The sequence below is a fragment of the Portunus trituberculatus genome, chromosome 50 (genome assembly GCF_017591435.1).
Source record: "Portunus trituberculatus isolate SZX2019 chromosome 50, ASM1759143v1, whole genome shotgun sequence".
NCBI classification, from domain to species: domain Eukaryota; kingdom Metazoa; phylum Arthropoda; class Malacostraca; order Decapoda; family Portunidae; genus Portunus; species Portunus trituberculatus.
In genome coordinates, this window is record NC_059304.1 from 25448752 (window position 1) to 25470902 (window position 22151).

At 39.9% G+C, this 22151-nt stretch overlaps 1 protein-coding gene across 1 annotated transcript in view; it reads right to left on the bottom strand.

The window, feature by feature from the left end:
* Positions 1–11550: 11550 nt before the first annotated feature.
* The window catches only part of LOC123500099 (proclotting enzyme-like), a 19175-nt gene continuing 8574 nt past the window's right edge, over positions 11551–22151 (bottom strand). The window contains exons 7-10 of the mRNA XM_045248757.1: positions 13069–13243; positions 12518–12762; positions 12167–12330; positions 11551–11864 (exon numbers count right to left, since the gene is read on the bottom strand). Coding sequence (XP_045104692.1) covers positions 11703–11864; positions 12167–12330; positions 12518–12762; positions 13069–13243 — 746 coding nt within the window. The 3' untranslated portion in view covers positions 11551–11702. The remainder of the gene's footprint in view (positions 11865–12166; positions 12331–12517; positions 12763–13068; positions 13244–22151) is intronic.

Genomic DNA, 22151 nt, shown 5'->3' on the forward strand with positions numbered 1-22151 from the left:
CATCACTTTCTTGTAAAAAAATCCGCTTCCTGAGAACACGCCATATCTACTTCAAACTAAGTGCAACTCGTGGGACAACAATGCCAGGGACAAGGCCAACACACAACTGTACTCTCCTGCTGTCCAGCCCCAGACGTCTGTACTGGACACACACACACACACACACACACACACACACACACACACACACACACACACACACACACACACACTTTTATTCAGCCTTTTTTTACATTTACATTCTATCGTCACATAGGTTTTAGAAAATAAAATTTTACTCAACTATGTTTGTTCACCTGCAGTACATTACTCCATATTAGTCAATATACCAATACATTAATAAGCTTCGAACTCAGTCTGAGGCTGCCGATTTGGTCATATCACTTTTTTTTTTATTAACACACACACACACACACACACACACACACACACACACACACACACACACACAGCGCGCGCGCGCGGCGCGTGCACAAGGGGCACAGTAGCTCAGCTGTTTGAGCTTTGGCTTTGAAGATTTGTGATCTTTCCCATACCAGGATTCATTTCAGTCAATATACCAAGAAAATCTACCAAAACTTTAGTCACTTTGTAAATTGTTTGCAATTTTTAGCTGATTTATAAATTGACAAGTGCTAACAGTTAGCTCGGAGCAGCTAGCAGCTCCGGTAGGTGTTAGCTCCTCCCTGTCAGCTGTTTTGTTTGTAACAAACCTTGGAAGAGGGAAACCTGCCGTCTTTTTACAAGTGTGTCAGCTGCTATTGGCTATTTACGTCATAGAAAGACATTGAGCGTCATCAAGAGCTATGCAGCAAGTAATTATGTGCTGCACCAGGAAATCTGTTAGCTGCCGCTAATTGCCAGCAGGCGAATTCGTTCCGGTCACTGTTAGTTAATAGTGAACAGTTGTTGGCCGCGCGGAACGCATCCATATTGTCTGGATTTAGTTAATGACTAACATATACAGACCTACTCAGAGTTGGTAGAGCAATTACTTTGGTATTCAAATTGTTTTTAATAATATATTATTGAAAGAGTTCACAACTCTCATTAAGACTTTAAAACGTACAACCATGTATCATTCAAGTAAATTACCATTCCATCTACACAATTACTTATAAGAAATTACATGTAGTAAACACTAGGAGTGGTCGACAGCCTGAACATAGCAATTGTTTTCCGAGTGTACGAATCATCGTTTTCTTGTGTACAAAACATCGTTTTCCTTGTGCACGAAACATCGTTTTTACTTGTGTACGAATCGTCGTGGGTACGAAACGTCGCGCTCCCTTTTGAACCTCACATACATGCATCACAAACTAATTACGAATATGTATATACCTATATATTTGTTAATTCTAAACCTTTCACCTGACAATACCATCACACCATGGTATGTCAAGTACTACAAATACAACATACTCCTTGTCTTGTGCCCCTGTGAAGGTTTTATTAGGTTAGTATTCCTGTGGAGTCCAGAGAGCCACAGCCCCCAACTAGGTTGCCTTTTGGCTAATTTAGTGTCACCTAGTTGGCTACCCTTGGACACTGTGGTATTACAGGAGCTGGCTATTTTATGGAACTAGGGTATGTAGTAGGTTAGCACAGATCTACAGATCTTCAAGTCTCAGTGAAGGATGTGTTTGGTGGAAACGGCCCATGCGGGACTGTGGACTCTTGTTGGGAGAAACGCGGGACTATGGGGTTATTCGGCAGCGAGAAAATTAAGTGGATAAATGCATAAATCCACTTTCAATAGAAGAAAACAAGATTCATAAGTACTCACGACTTGAAAGCATCCATAATTAATGATCTTCTGGGAGAAGATAAACAGCAGTACAATCAGATTACTCAAGTTGAACAACGAGCTCTCACGAGAATAACAACCCACCCCTTGAAATCAAGAGAGCAACTATAGTCTGACCGGGCTTAATTTACGGCTATGGTGGGGCGAGGGTATCTCTACAGTTCTGCCACGTTTCCAAAAAATGCGATGTGAAATGGAAGTTATTGGTGTACAAGGCATCGCAAACACCATCAATTCAGATGTATAAAATTTTGACTTGTGTATATAGATGGCTGAATCAACAGTAACCATCATATGCATAAAAAACTATATAGTACCATACAAACATGGCATACATATTCAACAGTGTTGCTGATATCAACTGTAGTAACTTATAATGGTACTTAGCGTATGTTTAGGGTGTGTAATAATATCAGCGTTACAGATATAAGATAATGAGCATGGAAAAAAGAAATAATATATTATCCAAAGTAAGAAAAAAAAAATTGTAGAAGTCTTGTGAGTGGCGGCAATACTGATGAACCCAGCCTGGCCAGGCCGAATAGCCTCACCTTGTAGTACCAGATGTTGCTATAATTATAAGATAAAATGCTCACATTTACTGGCTTTTACAGTAATTTCAAGGGTGAGGCATAATCGCATTCATACTTTCTATTTTTACAAAATAGTAGGTATATGCCAATACCAAGTGAAAGAAAAAAAAGCCTTATTCACTTGTGAGCGGCAACTCTTCCACACCCAGCTGGTGGCCTTGACACATTGTGGTGGTGACGTGACTGACCTCGTGCTACTCACTTATATATATATATATATATATATATATATATATATATATATATATATATATATATATATATATATATATATATATATATATATATATATATATATATATATATATATATATATATATATATATATATATATATATATATATACACAATTATAAATGACTCTCTGCTTACCTTTGAATCTTTAGTAAGAGAAAGAGATTAACAGAACAACAGTAGTGAAAACGTGGCAACACTGTACAGAGACGCTCGCCCCCCCCATGGCCGTAAATTAAGGCTGGTCAGACTATAGAGTGTGAGTGAGGCTGCGGCCTGCGAGTCGGTCTGAAAGAGTCGTGCGTCTGGCTTGGCGCAAGATTTCACCAAAGACTATATGAATAAACAAGACTGGAAAGCGTCAATTTACCGTGTAGCCTAGGGAAACTGGCAACTCTTCTTGTTTGCGGTTCACTCACGCGATGGCGCTGCTGTTGCAGCTTAAGATCAAGATCAGCACCGTTGAACCGTCTGCATGTTTACATGTGTCAACACTCAAACAAGTGGGCCCACAGAGTGACAGGTTACACGCTGCATGTTCTCAAAAAATCCGCAAAAATGAACACTAGAGTGGGGCATCCATGTGTTATTTGTTGCAGGACAAAGGGTACCCACCCACACTTGGTCTTTCATCGCTTTCCTAAAGATCATGACAGGTAAGTACTGGTGTTTAACATGTGGATCGTAGTATACTTGATTTGGTTGAGACCTGTACAAATCAGTATAAACCTTCATGATATTTGTTTGCTTATGCTTGCCTGCTTCTGCTATATTTGTAACAGCTTTCATTCTAAAATCTAGGCCTGTTGTTTTGGTAATTGTTTATGTTTATAATTTCCAATGAACTTATTAAACTTGCTTAGATATGTGCTTTTCCTTTCATGAGAATTCCAGATTTCTGGATAACACTTAAAAAAAATTCATTGCACTCAAAATTGGCAAATAAATAAAAAAATATGACTTACAAAAACATTGTGTTTGTATTTACCATTAATATGCAGAAGTAATCCATGTGTAGAGCAATAAACAGGTACAGTACGTACGCATATTACTTTCTTACTGTGCAGTACACAACGCCAACAAAAAACACCAATCACAACAGTTACAAAATACAGGAATATTTCATATTTTCAGCATACTGTTTTATCTCTTTTCAGTACATAAAGTATGCATATCAAACACTGTTCTGTATTTCCATATAAATGAAAGAAAATGAAGAATTCAACTACAAAAAACATACTCTGTGCAACTTTGATTTTTTTTCCTGATTTTAATTGGTATTTTTTGGCCTTAAAAATCTGGATTTCTGGCCTTTTGAGAGTATTAAGAGCCGAATTAATGGAGTTTGTATGTATGTATGTATGTATGTATGTATATATATATATATATATATATATATATATATATATATATATATATATATATATATATATATATTTTGTTACGTACGCCACACGGCTGCGGTTAACTGCTACAGCTCACTAGACTGTTATTCTGGCAAAATCGCCAACTTTGTTACGGTCAGTACAGTGGGGATTATGAAACACTCCACAGAGTCCCCACTACTATAACTCACAGCCACCGTAACCCTCAGGTTCTTTCAAGGTCGCCAACAGAGTATAATTTCCCCAACTGTAAGGGAATCTCCTCAGCAACTCCTTCTCCTCCTGTACCCAACCAAGTAGAATTTATAAATGGTAGATGCTATGTGTAACAGGGCGAGGCCTTAATACCCCCTAGAGAAACCGCCCACAAGGACAATTCCACCCACTTCTCTATGAAGTATTAATGCCTCTCCGCACGCCTTGTCCACAGACGGTGATGAATCACAGACTGTGACAACACGCGCAGTATATATATTACTATACTATCCTACTACAACAAGTGCTTACTAACACCTGTTAGACTGACATCCCTGGCCTACTACTACTGCAATATATGATGTGTACAGCACATCCGGTGATGTACACACAAGCCCAGACATCACCTACGGGTGACAACCACTATACACTGAGTCCAAATGCTCGTCGCAGACAAGTCTGGCGGACGACAACTACGCACCACTGGCCGACATGAAGCCTCTCAGCATTCAATAGTGTGCGTGGCTACTACCACTACAATATAGTACTCTACTGAAACTATACAAAAGATGGTGGGGGCACACAGCCGCCCACCAAACCCCACTGGTGACTACAACCGCTAACAGCAAAAAACAGGACGAAACAATAACACGTCCCTCCGCGTCGCTCCACCCGAGTGGATGAACGCACGAGAAATGCAGCCAAACTTACTCCACCTCTCCCAGAGCAACAAGCCCGTTGCTCTAACAGTCACGGTCTACCCAGTAGCAAGCCAGCTACTCAACAGGAGGGCACAACTCTCCGACCGATGACTAATGAGTACTTATAAAGCACAGTCCAGCCACACGTGTCTCTTACTGTGCCGAGATCGTACGTGTTAACTCCGTTGAAGACTGGCCGGTATTATAAACAGTATACTATTGATACCATACAACAGATGATGGGGGCACACAGCCGCCCACGAAACCCACTGGTGACCACGGCCACCACAACGACAAACAGGACGAGACAATGTCGCGTCTCTCCCACGCGTTGCCGCCACAATACAGGACGGACGCAAAACAGAAGTGCAGCCAAACCAACTACACTTCTCCTAGAGTAACAAGCCCGTTGCTCTAACAGTCACGGTCTACCCAGTGGCAAGCCAGCTACTCAACAGGAGGGCACAACTCCCCAACCGATGACTTATGAGTAACAAGAGAAGCCCAGCAACATGAATCTCCCTAACACTGTGCCAGACCGACGAGGGTGCGTGTCTATCTCCGCTGAAGGCTAACTCTGTACTGAGTCCCACTCGCAACGAGAAGCAAGAAGAGGGAGGTGGGTTGTCTGCTCAGCAGAACAGCCCGAGGGGCCCGCGATGGGTGGCATAGGCTACACATATAATGAAACAATAAATTAAAGGGGATTAAGACGGTGCCCATCACAATATATACATATATATATATATATATATATATATATATATATATATATATATATATATATATATATATATATATATATATAATCTGTAATTTGGCTTGTTTGAACCAATTTGAAAATATGTAACTAAGTAGGTGACATGTAATTTACCTAAGTACATTATAAATAAAGTACACACACACACACACACACACACACACACACACACACACACACACACACACACACACACACACACACACACAGAACAGTGGATATCTGGAATAGCTTAAGTGAAATAAGTGAAAGGGTGGTTACTGCAACCACCATACACATCTTTAAAGACAAGCTAGATGCATAGCTATAGATATGGAGACATGATAATGTGCCATGCTGTACAGCACAACTATAGGTAAATAAACACACACACACACACACACTACCAATAATGTACTGTAGTACAGTACATAATTACTTCATCCACCTGTGACCCCGTTCAAACTCCCTTGTATCCAACTTGAGTTATAAGTATATCATAGAGATATATGTATATTGTACATGTGCGATAACTATTTATAAATAGTGAGGCGACGTGTGTGTGTGTGTGTGTGTGTGTGTGTGTTCACTGTTTCATCTGCTGCAGTCTCTAACGAGACAGCCAGACGTTGCCCATTACGGTGCGATCTGAGAGCTCATTATGTGTGTGTGTGTGTGTATGTGTGTGTTTCACTGTTTGTTTGATCTGCTGCAGTCTCTGAAGAAACAGCCAGACGTTACCCTACGGAACGAGCTCAGAGCTCATTATTTCCGATCTTCAGATTGTCCTGAGACCAGGCACACACCACACACCGGGACAACAAGGTCACAACTCCTCGATTTACATCCCGTACCTACTCACTGCTAAGTGAACAGGGGCTACACGTGAAAGGAGACACACCCAAATTTCTCCACCCGACCAGGGAATCGAACCCCGGTCCTCTGGCATGTGAAGCCAGCGCTCTAACCACTGAGCTACCGTGTGTGTGTATGTGTGTGTGTGTGTGTGTGTCGACTCCCTAATTATAAATAGTTATCGCACATGTACAATATACATATATCTCTATGATATACTTATAACTCAAGTTGGATACAAGGGAGCTTGAACGGGGTCACAGGTGGATGAAGTAAATATGTACTGTACTACAGTACATTATTGGTAGTGTGTGTTTGTGTGTGTGTGTGTGTATTTACCTATTTGTATTTACCTATTTGTGTATTACAGGGCCCGAGCTAAGCTCTCTGTGACCTGTCTTCTTGTCCATTCCTGTCATATCTCTCTTTCATCTGATTGACACACACCGCGTCAACGACATCACTGCTCAGTTTATTCCACTTATCAATGCTACGATGCGGGAAACTGTATTTTCTCACGTCATTTAGACAGATGTCCTTTATTAGCTTTTTTCCATGTCCTCGGAGATGATTACTTGTGGTCACCTTTATCAACTCTCTGTCCAGTATGTCAATCTTGTTCACCAATTTATACATAGTTATCATGTCTCCTCTTGTTCTTCTCTCTTCTAATGTGGTCAGCCCCAGCTTCCTCAGTCTTTCCTCATAGTCTAACTCCTGAGTCCTGGTACCATCCTTGTTGCCAGCCTCTGTACCCTTTCCACCTTCTTCACATTTTTCTTCATATGCGGTGACCAGACACATGCTGCATATTCTAACTGGGGTCTTATTAAGGTACATAATATCTTCTTCATCATTCCTTCATCTAGGTAGTGGAATGCAAGGCCAATATTTTGAAGCATGTTGTATGTTTTCCAAAAATCTTGTTAATGTGTTTCTCCGGTGACAAAGTGTTTTGCACGGTTACTCCTAAGTCTTTCTCCTCATTGGTCTCTTTAATTTTCTCATCACCCAGCCTGTAATCCCTGTTTGGTCTGTATCTACTTCTTCCCATTTTCATAACATGGGTCTTGTCTATATTAAATTCCATCTGCCACTCCTTACTCCACTCATATATTTTATCAAGATCTTCCTGTAACTTGTTACAATCTTCCACATTCTTTACTCTCCTCATAATTTTAGTATCGTCCGCAAACATGTTCATGTAACTGTCAATTCCTACTGGCATATCATTAACATAAATCAAAAACATGATGGGACCCAGCACTGACCCTTGTGGAACTCCACTGGTTACCTTCTTCCACTCGGACTTCCTTCCTCTCACCACTGTTCTCATTTCTCTTCCCATTAAGTAATTTTCCATCCATTTTGCTAGTTTATCATTTACTCCTCCAATCATCTTTAGTTTCCACATCAGTCTATTGTGTGGTACTTTATCAAAGGCCTTTCTCAAGTCCAGGTAGATAGCATCCACCCATCCCTCTCTATGTTGTAGTATGTCAGTCACTCTTGAATAAAAACATAATAAATTGGATACGCACGATCTTCCTTTTCTGAAACCAAACTGCCTTTCACTCAGAATGTTTTCACTTTCTAGATACTCACTCCACTTAGCTTTAATTACTTCTTCACATACCTTGCACAATATACTAGTCAACGATACTGGTCTATAATTTAGCGGTTCCATTCTACTACCATTCTTATATATAGGCACAATGTCAGCTCTTTTCCACTCTTTCGGGACTAATCCTGTTCGTATGGAGGTTTCCACAATATCAAATACGGGGTTCAACAATTGATCCTTACATTCATTTAGCAACCTCCCAGATATGCCATCAGGCCCCATTGATTTATTAATATCCAGATTGCTTATAATTTTCCTTACATCTTCCTTAGTAACCATGATGTCCTGCATTTGCTTTATTTCCGTAGGCCTTCCTCCCATAAAATGCTCCTCCTTTGTAAACACTTTGCAAAAGTTGTCGTTCAAAATTTCAGCTATATCTCCAGCATCTTCATATACTTCTTCCCTGTTTTTTACCTTTTCTATTGCCTCCCTTTTATTTAGTTTTCCATTTATGAATTTGTAAAACATTTTGGGTCACTATCACAGTTTTCCACCACCCTCTGTTCATATTCCTTCTGTGCTGTTCTCCTTACTTCAACATATCTATTCCTTGCTGTTTTGTAGACTTCTCTTGATAATACATCACTGTTTTTCTTAAGTTTCTTCCATGCCTTTTCTTTGTTCTTTTTTGCTTCTTCACAATTTCTATTAAACCACTGTTTATTATTTAAAGTCCTCTTTCTGTGATATGGCACAAACTTTTTCACAGCAGAGTTATACAAATCCATAAATTTATCGTATTTCAATTGCATATCCCTTTCCTGGTATACCACGGACCAGTCAATTTCATTAAAGAACTCCCTTATATGGTTATAATTTGCCCTAGTATAATTTAATTTTTCCTCCTGCGTTCCACAATCTTATTCGTGCTTAATTCCGTATCCAGCTCAAAGCTTAGGACATCATGATCGCTTTTCCCCAAGGGACATTCATGTTCAATTTCCTCTTTTAGAGATGCCCTGGTAAATACCAAATCCAACCTTGCTGCAACATCTTGTCCCCTGCACCTTGTTGGTGATCTCACCCACTGTGTCATCAAGTTATTTGTTGCTACCTTTAACAATTCTTCTGCCCACTCACCACCGTTCACCACTTCGTAGTCTTCCCACACTATTTCTTTGCAATTAAAGTCTCCAACTATCATCACTCTATCCTTTCTGATGAGTTCTTGCTTCATTCTGTCTAGAGTATTTCTCATCACCATTTGGTACTGTTCATATTCCCAAGCACTGGTTCTGGGTGGTATGTATACTGTTATAATATTAATGTCCCTCTTGCCATCTGTTATAAGCATACTTATCACTTCCTCATTTCTCTTACTATAGTTCACCTCCTTCACTATCAGATCTTCCTTAGTAAGAACCATTATACCACCACCTCCTTTATTTTTTCTATCATTTCTCCATACTTTGTAGTGTTTTACAACAAACCAGTCTAGCTTTATTTCGGGCCTTAGCTTTGTTTCCACTACACACATTATGTCCGGTTCGTTATTTCTTAGGTAATCCATACATTCTAGCCTCTTAGACAGAAATCCATCTATGTTCGTGTAAGTCACTTTTATTCCATTCCTAGTCTCATTCTTCCATGTAATGTCTATTCCGTCTGTTTTATCCACCACTTCTTTAGCCTCCCATTTCTCATCCTCCAAAAACTTGGTCTTTTCCTCCTCTGTTCTTTCGTCATTCCTCTCCTTCACTTCAGTTACAAGCTCCTTCATTTTCATTCGCTCATCCTGTGACATATTTCTTCTTATGTAAATTGTTTTGGTTTCCTCAGAGTCCTTAAGTTTCCAAGCCCTCCTCAACAAGGCCTCCGCTGCCACCTGAGACTTTAATTTCAATTTTAATGGTCTATTCTTGCCTTCCTCAAAAGCTCCCAATCTCACACTTTCTTCTACCTCAGCATATAGGTCCTCTTCTTCCACAGAGATCTTGTTCAGTAAAGACTTAATCCTGTCATTTTCCTTATCCCTCCTGTCCTGCCAGTTCCTGTTAGTTTCTTCCTCAATCCTATTATGATCACACATTTTTTCTTTTCAGCAATATCTCTCACCACATACTCATTTTCCTTTAGTGCCTTTACCATTTCCCTCTGCGTAATCCCTTTATTTTCCTCTTCCTGCTTTTTACTATCTCCTAAACGACCTTTGTACCTCCTGATGTTCATGGTTCACTTCTTTCATCCTGGTATCAATTAGATTAAGGCATTCCTCCTTCCTCAAGTCCCCTTCGGATATTTTCATCTCCATTTCCATGAGTTTAGCCTTCATCTCTTCACATTGTTTCCTTAGTTGTTGGTTTTCTTTCTCCATCTCTACTTTTTCCTTCAATAGCTCTTTATTCGCTAACGTTAACAAATAGATCTCTTTTTTGAACGAATCATTCTCGGCTAGAACTCTATCCAGTTTTTCTTCTATGGACAAAATGTTTAGGAACTTACTTTCCAGTGCCTGGATTCTTTCATCCATATCTAATTTCTCCAGTTCTTTTGGCGTAGTTATAAAACCTTCAAAGTCTCTGGCTTGTCTAGATGCCATGTTTGTTATCGTCAGCTGATTACGGCCAAAACAATCAGCGCCCACACTCTCCTCTCAGGGATCACTATCCATATCCCTCACTTTCAACACTAAGCGACAGTTGGACATTAACAGGACACTAACTTTGAGTTACCCGGGCCCTGTAACACCATAGGTATTTTCCTTCTTCCCGTCCGCAGCCGGAGACGAGCCATCCTCTTTCAGCGACGGCGACGACGTGTGTGTGTGTGTGTGGAGGAAGGAACTCAAAACGATTATTGAAATCGTGGCGCTGTTTGTTTACAAAGGCGTTAGTTTGCGGTTCACTCAATGGATGGCGCTGTTATCCACTATTCTAGCGGTATCTGGCATCTTCACTGGCGACACGAATTTCTTATGGTGAATGGCAATCTTTCCAGTCTTGTTTTATCTATTGTCTTTGGATTTCACGAGGAGCACGATTCTACGCTACACCGTGCGTCTGGCAGTCAGTATCACTTCAGCGCATGCGCAGTAGCGGTGGTACACGATTTCGCGAGAGACACGATTCTACACTACACCGGGCGCGATGCTAGGGGAGACACTCGCTGCGGCTGATGTGAGTTGACTTTAGTTCCTATTGAAGCGAAGGAAGACAGTACTCTATGGTCCCTTGACACGCAGGAGGAGAAGAAATAGGAGTTATTAATGTTATCTTTATCCTTGAATAATATGAGGAAAAAGAATTGGGTATATGAACCAAATATGAAACGACTGGAATGTGGTGAATATCACCATCTTATTCAAGAGCTAGAAATGGATGAGGGGGAAATTTCAAAAATATTTCAGACTGGCTCCTGCTCAAATCTCTTAAGTTCTATCATTCAATAATACTTGAGGTTAGTAAAACGCTTCACTTTCTTTTGTTTCTTATATATGTTCCTTCATCTTTATTTGAAAAGATGCGACAAGTATAGATTTACGCTGTTGATTCTTTGCGTTCTCATATTTTCTGATTTGTAAAGGCAGAGGATCAGCCAGCAAGTGGGACTGAAACAGTCTGGCATGCTTACGCCGTGTTGAGTCGAATCCAATCCAAATACTCTGTGACTCGGGTATACACACCAGGATACTGTGCCTCAGCACAGCGCAGACCGTAAGACACCACTCCCGCTACTATCCACCGTTGGTCACTGACGCGTTTTATCAAGAAGGGCCCACCACTATCTCCCTGTGGATAGATAAGATGTCCTATTGATGCCATTAGGCTAAATGATAGATAATCATGCTGTTGGTGAAGATAATAATTTATAAATTGATAAAGTGTGTGTGTGTGTGTGTGTGTGTGTGTGTGTGTGTGTGTCTGAGGTGTACTGTTATGAAAGAAGGAAGTTACGTGGTTGGAGAAAGAAGCTGTGTAGGGAAAATCATAATTATGCGATATGTGATAAAAGTTAGAGGGATAAAATTTGAGATTTACCTGTTGGAAAGTTCGTTTGAAAAAAAAATAAGGAAACTGAGCAAAAGACGCACCTGACAGGAATCTTTACCACCTTCCTTGCCGCCAGCGCACAATTGCCTCTGCGTGATGTTCCTGTCAGGGTAGCTGGCAGTGCATTCCTCGTTGGTCCACACCGGCACTGTCACCTCCAACAGTACAGAGGAGACCGGGCCACTGAAGTAAATGGTGCCCCACCCTTATGAAAAAAAGCGAGGATTGGATTGAAAAGTCTTAGAAATCACTATTATATAATGTGTGAAGTTGGTAAAAATATTCGAGAAAGTCTGTGGCTCATTGTGTAAACTGTTTCACTTTCTCTCTCTCTCTCTCTCTCTCTCTCTCTCTCTCTCTCTCTCTCTCTCTCTATGAGGAAGCTCACTCACCAATCACCGTCCCCTGCATTCCTTCGTAATTCTCATCCTGGGCGGGGAGACAAATGGGCCACACGTCATTGCTGAAGTCAGTGGATCGCTCCAAGGTGATGATGGCGATGTCGTTGTGGTAAGTGACATCATCGTATTCCTCATGAACTTTCGCCGAAGCTACAGTGAAGTCAGAATGCAGAGTTTCGTTGTTGGTGTCGAAGGTGTACTCCCCAAGGCGCACCGTGATGTCACTCGCATTGAAACTGTTTAGGAGAGGGAGGACGGAGGTGCGAGCTGAACTAAAGTGCACGGAATGATGTACTATTACTAAAACCTTTCCCAAACATTGGTTTCTCATCACGACTATTTTCGAAAGGCAAACAGATGAAAAGCTAAGTTTTCAAAAGCATTTCTCCTGTTAAAATTCAGATTTTTTTTTTCAATCTGCCACTAGAACCAAGGTAAAAAAAAAAAAAAAAGAGACTTTAACGAGAACCTATTTGAAAGCATTCAGGATGTGCTCAGGATTATGGGCCAGAGAGACGGAAATGAATGGGATTGATTCTCACGGCGTGATGCAGTGAGCTGCTGTCAGAACGTGTCGGTTAGTGATGAGCGTGCCGCCGCAGAACTGAGAGTCACCAGGCCTCAACAGTGCTGATATCCATGGCCACTCCTGGGGATCAGCAGGCTGGCCCCCGACGATCCTCGTTACAGTCCTGGTGTTGGGGACCCTCCCGCACGCTGGCACATACACACACACACAAACACAAATTTTAGGTAGAGCTGGTCAAGCTAATAATAATGTGTCCATTAATCTAAACAATATTACAAATTCTAACACAGCTAATGCCTTTAACAATCACTTTATCAATATCCTTGACTCTGTCTGTACGAACGCTGATAATCAATCACTGATATTCGTAATTATTGTACACCCACAACTAATTTTTCAATGTATCTATTCCCATGTGATGAAACAGAAATTGAGGGGTTCATTAAATCCTTAAAATCTAATTCTTCTGGGGTTGATGGAATTACTGGGCCACTTTATCAAAACAAACACTGGGTAGCATTTTGACTCCAATTACACATATTATAAATTTTTCTTTCTGTCATGATGTTTTCCCCGAATAAATAGCAAAAGCCTGACCTGTTTACAAGTTTGGGGACAAAAATGTAATTGAAAACTATAGACTACTACTCATTTTACTATCTATTAGTAAGATCTTTGAAAAATCCGTTGCACATCGACTCTGTGCTTTTCTTGAGGACAATAATCTAATAACCAAAAGCAAGTTTGGATTTAGGAAAAACATATCTACACAAGCAAGGGTTTTGAATTTTGTTTCAAAGAATTAGACAGGAAGTATTTCATTGCAAGCGTGTTTCTTGATATTTCCAAAGCTTTTGACACACTAAATCATGATATTTTACGAGCCAAATTAAATAATATTGGTGTTTGAATGTTTTGAAAAGTTACTTATCTAACCGCAAACAATTAGTTTTTTGTAATAAAATATTTTCTGAGTACAAATTTATCAAACAGGATGTACCTCAAGGCTCAATACTAGGTCCGATTCTATTCTTAATCTACATTAATGTCTTGTAAATTCTAGTTGTAATGCTCATTTTACTATGTATGCTGATGGCATTAGTTTCACAATCACTGATTCTGACCTCCATGTTCTTCACTCAAAATTATCCCAGAAGTTAAATAATGTCAATAATTGGATTAAAGTTAACAAGTTGAAATTGAATATTGATAAAACACATGTTATGCTGTTTCAGAATAGGTCTTTGGTTCATGATTTATCGCCAGTAAAACTAGATAATCACATTGTTAATCATGTTAAAACTACAAAATTTTTAGGAGTTACAGTTGATGATCATCTAAATTGGAGGGAAAATATTGCTAATGCATCTGTAACTTTATCAAAACTCACTGGAATATTGTATCGTGTTAGAGATAAATTAACTGTTGAATCAATGTTAACTCATTATCATACTTAGTGTTACGTACTTTAGATTAATGTACTGTATTCTGTATTTCTATTTGAGGTTGTAAATGGCCATCTTTCTTAGATGTATTATTTAAAAACCATTAATCTATTTTAAAAAATGATATTCTACAAGACTCAGTATGAATCGACAGAGTAAATATTTTCCAATCTAAATTTACTTAAGTTAAGCTACATTCTTAAATTCTCTTTTACTTGATATTTTCAAATCATTGAATAATAATGCTTACATATTTTCTATTAAAGAACATTCACGTGCCACTCGAAGTAACCAGATAAATATGGTTTGTCCTCCTTTTTAGAATTACTCTCTCTCGAAATTCTATTATGTGTCTTAGTCCTGAAGTTTGGAACACTCTCCTTCTATCAATTACTCGTAAATGTGAATGTAATATGTTGTCAGTCAACAGCTTCAAATTTAGAGTAAAAAAAGCATCTTTATCATCTTCAATCTCTACAGTAATTTTCTAAATACTTTGTCATGCATGTATGTACACAATAGAATTGTTCTATGTATTATTGATTTATCATACTGTTTCCTAAGTAACTGGTATTTTCTTTTTTTTTTTCATATCGCTAGGGTTTAATAATTTTTAGATTTATAATGCTATCGGTTTTTGGGGCAACAAAATATTATATAAAGGCCCACTTGAGTGCTGGTTCCCTAAAAGAAAAGTAAAGAGTTAGCCAAAAATAAGGAACAAGCATCTCGATACCTCCCTCTTAAAAGAAGTCAAGTCATAGGAACATGGAAACACAGAAGCAGGTAGGGAGTTCCAGAGTTTACCAGAGAAAGGTATGAATGATTGAGAGTTAACTCTTCGATTAGAAAGCTTGACAGAAGAGGGATGAGAGGAAAAAGAAACGCTTGTGTAGCGAGGCCAAAGGAGGAGGGGAGGCATGCAGTTGGCAAGATCAGTAGAACAGTTAGCATGAAAATAGCGATAAAAGATAGAAAAAGATGCAAGGTTTCGGAGGTGAGGAAGAGACTGAAAACAGTTAGTCAAAAGGAAGTTCATGAGACAAAATCCTTTTGATTCCACCGTATCTAATAAAACTGTGTAAGAGGAACCCCCCTGACATGCGAAGGGTACTCCATATAGGTGCGGATAAGGCCCTTGTACAGAGTTAGCAGTTGGAGGGACGAGAAAAACTGGCAGAGACCCCTCAAAACACTTAACTTCATAGAAGCTGTTTTAGCAAGAGATGAGATGTGAAGTTTCCAGTTAAGATTATGAGTAAAGGACAGACCAAGGTTATTCAGTGTGGAAGAGGAAGACAGTTGAGTGTCATTGAATAAGAGGGGATAGTTGTCTGGATGGTTGTGTCGAGTTGATAGATAGAAGAATTGAGTTTTTGAGGCATTTAAAACTACTGAATTTTCTCTGGCCCAATCGGAAATCTTAGAAAGATCAGAAGTCAGGCGTTCTGAGGCGGCCCTGCGTGATCAGTTGACTTTCTGAAAGGTTGGTCGTCTCTAAAAGGACGTGGAAAGACGTAGGGTGATATCATCAGCGTAGGAGTAGATAGGGCAACAAGTTTGGTTAAGACCATTAATGAATAATAAAAAGGGAGTGGGTGACAAGACAGAACCCTGAGAAATTGCATTATTAATAGCTTTAGGAGTAGAACAGTGGCCATCTAATACAGCAGCAATAGAACGGTCGGAAAGGAAACTTGAAATGAAGTTGCAGAGAGAAGTATAGCAACCGTAGGAGGGCAGTTTTGAAATCAAAGCTTTGTGCCAGACTTTATCAAAAGCTTTTGATATGACTAATGCGAGAGCAAAAGTTTCAGCGAAATCTCTAAATGAGGATGACCAAGACTCAGTAAGGAAATCCAGAATATCACCAGTAGAGCGACCTTGACGGAAGCCATACAGGCGATCAGATAGAAGATTGTGAAGTGACAGTGTTTTAAGAATCTTCTTATTAAGGATAGATTAAAAAAGTGTAAAGAAGCAAGAGATCAAAGCTATAGGACGGTAGTTCGAGGGATTAGAACGGTCACCCTTTTTTAGGAACAGAATGAATGTAGGCAAACTTCCAGCAAGAAAGAAAAGTAGAAGTCGATAGACAAAGTTGAAAGAGTTTAGTCAGGCAAGGTGCAAGCACGGAAACATGGGTTTTAAGAACAATAGGAGGGACCTCATTAGGTCCATAAGTCTTCCGAGGGTTTAGACCAGCAAGGGCATGGAAAACATCATTACGAAGATTTTGTTTGAAGACATGAAATAGCCAGAGGGAGGAGGAGAGGGAGGGACAAACCCAGAATCATTCATGGTGGAGTTGTTAGCAAAGGGCCGCCGTGGTACAGTGGAACCATGCGTGCTTTGGGGTCTGAGGGGTCTACAAGCGCACGGGTTCGAATCCTGTCCACGGTCCGAGTGTAGGTTGGGCTTCCTCACTCGGGGCAATGGTTTTCTAGCGGGTGGGCTTTGAGATAGGAGGTACCCTAAAATGTATCCCCTTTAGCCTATAAATTCCCGTGATAAGCCCACATGGTAAAAAAAAAAAAAAGTTTGGAAGAAGAGTTCAACTTAGAGACGGAAGAGATGGCAGTGGTGCCATCAGGGTGAAATAAAGGAGGGAAAGATGAAGAATTCAAGTTATTGGAGGCGTTTTGGCCAGATGCCAGAAGACTCAAGGAAAGTTTGAGTTTCAAAGATTTTGACATTTTCTATTTATGAAGGAGTGTTTGGCAAGTTGAAAAACAGACTTGGTATGATTCTGGGCAGAAATATAGAAGTGCATGCGATTCAGGACATGGAAGACTCAAGTATCTCTTATGGGCAATCTCTCTATCATGTATACCATGAGAATAGGCTGTGTTAAACTAAGGTATAGAAGGTTTACGTTGAAAGAAAGAATGAGGAATGTACCCCACCACACCAGACACTATCACCTCTGTTATGCGTTCAGCATACAGAAATGGGTCTTTGACACGGAAACAGTAATCATTCCAGGGAAAATCAGCTTAATACCTCCTCAAATATCCTTAACTTTCATTGTCAAAACGCCAGAGGCACCTCCACTTTTGGGGATCCTGAGGTGGTATTGGAGAAATAGGACAAAATACAGAAATGAGATTATGATTGGAGGGGCCCAATGAGATGATAGAATAACAGCATAAGCAGAAGGATTAGAGGTAAGGAAGAGATCAAGAATGTTGGGTGTGTCTCCAAGACGGTCAGGAATACGAGTAAAGTGTTGCACCAGTTGCTCTAGGTCATGAAAGATAGCACAGCTGAAGGTTAGTCACCATGATGGTTAGTGAAGGGAGAGAAAAGCAAAAGATGGTGGTGAACATTGAAATCTCAAAAAATGGAGATCTCGGTGAAAGAATAGAGGAACAGAATGTGCTCCACTTTGGAAGTTAATAGTTAAAGAATTTACTATAGTCAGAGGAGCTAGGAGGAGATAGACAGGACAGATTAAATTAACTAAGAGAGTGACTACTGAGTTGAGTCCAGATAGTGGAAAACTCAGAAGATTCAAGAGCATGGGCACGAGAGCAAGTTAGGTTGTTGCGCACATAGATGCAATATCCAACTTTCGAATGAAAATGAGAATAGAGAAAGTAAGAGGGAACAGAGAAGGGGCTACTAGCCTCAGACAGCTGTATTTCGGTGAGGAAAAGAAGATGAGGTTTAGTTGAGGAGGGGTGGTGTTCCACAAATAAAAAATTAGATCTAAGACCACGAATGTTCCAGAAGTTAATGTAAAAAAGGTTGAGGGAGGGGTCAAGACATCCAAAGTCGTCATCAAGAAAAAGAGTCCGACCTGAGAACAATTATGGTTCCCTCCCCAGAAGGGGACTCCGAGGCTGGGAATGGAGTCGCCATTTTTAAATTTTGAATTTTAAGTGAAGGGTGTATGTGTGGTAAGTGCATGTAGTTTTAAGTGAAGAAGGAGAATTATCTTTAGAAGGCAGGGTGTAACTGCCCCTTTCAGTTGTGAGACACAAAGGGAAACATTCAGCGAGAGAGCAACTAGCTTATATTTAATGGAAAGTTCACAGCACCCCTTGAACTACTGGTATTCGACCTTGCTGGGAGTAAATTATGGTTTCGGTAAGTGTATATATATATATATATATATATATATATATATATATATATATATATATATATATATATATATATATATATATATTTTTTTTTTTTTTTTTAAGGCATTGACGACTATTAATTTTTTTCTGTCCCAATCAGAAATCTTAGAAAGATCAGAAGTCAGGCGTTATGTGGCGTTCCTGTGTGATCTGATGACTTCCTGAAGGGTTGGTCATCTCTGAATGGACGTGGAAAGATATAGGAAGGTAACATTAGCATAGGAGTCGATAGGCCAACAAGTTTGGTCAAGAATATCATTAATGAATAATAGAAAGAGAGTGGGTGACAGGACAGAACCCTGAGGAAAACTACAGTTAATAGATTTACGAGAACAGTGCCCGTCTACCACGGCTGCAATAGAACTGTCGGAAAGTAACTTGAGATAAAGTTGCAGAAAGAAAGATAGAAACCGTAGGAGGGCAGTTTCGAAATCAAAGTTTTTTGTTAGACGCTATCGAAACTTTTGATATGTCTAATGCGACAGCAAAAGTTTCAGCGAAATCTCTAAAAGAGGATGACCAAGACTCAGTAAGGAACGGCAAAAGATCTCCGGTAGAGCGACCTTGACGGAATCCATACCGGTGATCAGATAGAAGATTGTGAAGGTACAGTAACTGTTGTTTAAGAATCTTCTTATTTAGGATAGATTAAAAAAGTGTAAAGAGATTAAAGCTATAAGACTGTAGTCTGAAGGATTATAAAGGTCATCCTTTTTAGGAAATGGCTGAATGTAGGCAAACATCCAGTAAGAAGGAAAGGTAGAAGTCAACAGACATAGCTGAAAGAGTTTGGCTAGTCAAGGTGCAAGTACGGAAACAGTTTTCAGAGCAATAGGAAGGACCCCATCAGGTCCGTAAGCATTCCGAGAGTTTAGGCCAGAAAAGGCATGGAAAACATCATTATGAAGAATTTTGGTTGAAGAAATGAAATAGTCAGTGAGAGGAGGAGAGAGAGGAACAAGCCCAGATTCATTCAAGGTGGAGTTGTTAGCAAAGGTTTGAGAGAAGAGTTCAGCTTTAGAGACAGAAGAGATGTCAGTGGTGCCATCAGGATGAAATAAAGGAGGAAAGGATTAAGAAGTAAAATTATTGGGGATATTTGTGGCCAGATGCCAAAAGTCTCGAGGGGAGTTTAAGTTTGAGAGATTTTGACATTTTCTGTTTATGAAAGCGTGTTTGGCAAGTTGAAGGATAGACTTGGCATGATTCTGGGCAGAAATATAAAGTACATGAGATTCAGGAGATGGAAGGCTCAAGTACCTTTTTTGAGCAACCTCTTTATCATGTATAGCACGAGAACAGGCTATGTTAAACCAATGTTTAGAAGGTTTAGATTGAGGAAAAGAATGAGGAATGTACACCTCTATGACAGACACTATCACCTCTGTTATACGTTCAGCACAAAGAAATGGGTCTCTGACACAGAAACAGTAATCATTCCAAGGAAAATCAGCATAAAACCTTTTCAGGTCCCCTCAACTGGCAGAGGCAAAACGCCAGAGGCACCTTTATTTTGGAGGATCCTGAGGGGGAATTGGAAAAATAGGACAAGATACAGAAATGAGATTGTTATCGGAGAGGGCCAACGGATATGATACTGTAACAGAATTAGCAAAAGGATTAGAGGTAAGGAAGAGATCAAGAATGTAGGGCGTGTCTCCAAGACGGTCAGGAATACGATTAGGGTGTTGCACCAGTTGCTCCAGGTCATGGAGGATAGCAAAGTTGAAAGCTAGTTCACCATGATGGTCTGCAAAGGGAGAGGAAAGTCAAAGCTGGTGGTGAACAATGAAATCTCCAAGGATGGAGATCTCCGCAAAAGGGTGGAGGGACAGAATGTGCTGCACTTTGGAAGTAAATTTATCAAAGAATTTACTATAGTCAAAGGAGTTAGGGGAGAGATACACAGCACAGATAAATTTAGTATGAGAGTTACTATTGAGTCGAAGCCAGATGGTGTAAAGCTTGGAAGAATGGAAAGCGTGGGCACGAGAGCAAGTTAAATCATTGTGTACATAGACACAACATCCAGCTTTGGAGCGAAAATGAGGATAGAGAAAGTAGGAGGGAACAGAGAAGGGGCAGCTGTCAATTGCCTCAGACAGCTGTGTTTCGGTGAAGAAAAGATGAGGTTTAGTAGAGGAGAGGTGGTGTTCTACAGATTGAAAATTAGATCTAAGACCGTGAATGTTGCAGAAGTTAAAGAAGGAAAAGTCGAGGGAGGTGTCTCGATACCGAAAGAGTATTCCGACCTCAGGACATTTCTGGTCCCCTCCCCAGAAGGGGATTCCGAGGATGGATTTGGAGTTGCAATTTTGATTTTTGAATTTTAAGTGAAGGATGTGTGTGTGAGTGTGGTAAGTGCATATAGTTTTGTGTGAAGAGGGAGAGTCGTCTATTTAGGTTAAGTTGTGACTGCCCCCTTGAGTTGTGAGACAGAAAGGGAGATCACAACTAGCTTTAATGGAAAGTTCACAGCCCTCCCTGAACTAGTGCTATTAGACTTCGCTGGGAGTAAAATTATCCTTTTGGTAGTTGTCTACTACCTACTAATATATATATATATATATATATATATATATATATATATATATATATATATATATATATATATATATATATATATATATACAGTAAGGTCCCGGGTTACGTTGGTCTCGAGTTAAGTCAAACTCGCACTTACGTCAGTCCACTATAAGGCAATTTAAGATTTTAAAAAAATTGAAAATTTATGAATCGTAAAGCGCGGGGATTATTGTTATTGTTGGCCGCCAGGCGTCACTATAGTCCGACTCAAATATGAAGGCCGCTGAGGGGAAGACCTAAAGGGGATTCCCCGGCTGCGGCGTCGCCAAGCATCGTAGCACGTTTCGATCTCATTATTAACTTACATCTTAATGAACCGTCATAAAAGTGTATTCCTCCAAATTTCTAATAAGGATGTATAGAGAGCTTTGAATATTGTTTTAGTGTAATGAAGACAATGATTTTGTATAGATATCACAAAATGTAGCACCACTGCTCTCCAGCGTTGCTACTTTTCAAAGTTGGACATGGGTGAGGTCAACCTCCCTGACCGCTGATAATCCCCAGGTCAAATCGAATCACTCCTCCCCTCCCTGTCGCTCAGGATGGAAGGTGGATATCTCGTCCGCGCTACTCGCCCTCGCAACCTTCAATGTCAAGAGAAATTGATTAATTATTTACAGCGTCAACAAGTTCTGCTTAGAGGATTCTTTTATTATCAATGTGGAGGACACTTCTGACGAAGAACTGTCTGATTAAATAGCTGAGAGAGGATTATGCCTACAGGGTAAAACCTCTATAAAAAAAAAAAAAACGTACCTTAACTCTGGGTGTGGTGTGGAAAAAGAATAAAATAAACCAACAAAAAAAATGCATGTCTACTTGTCTATTTGAGAGAGAGAGAGAGAGAGAGAGAGTGTGTGTGTGTGTGTGTGTGTGTATGCCACGTCACAGGAGAACCAATACGTAAACTGTTGAAAGACTCGCGCAAGTAG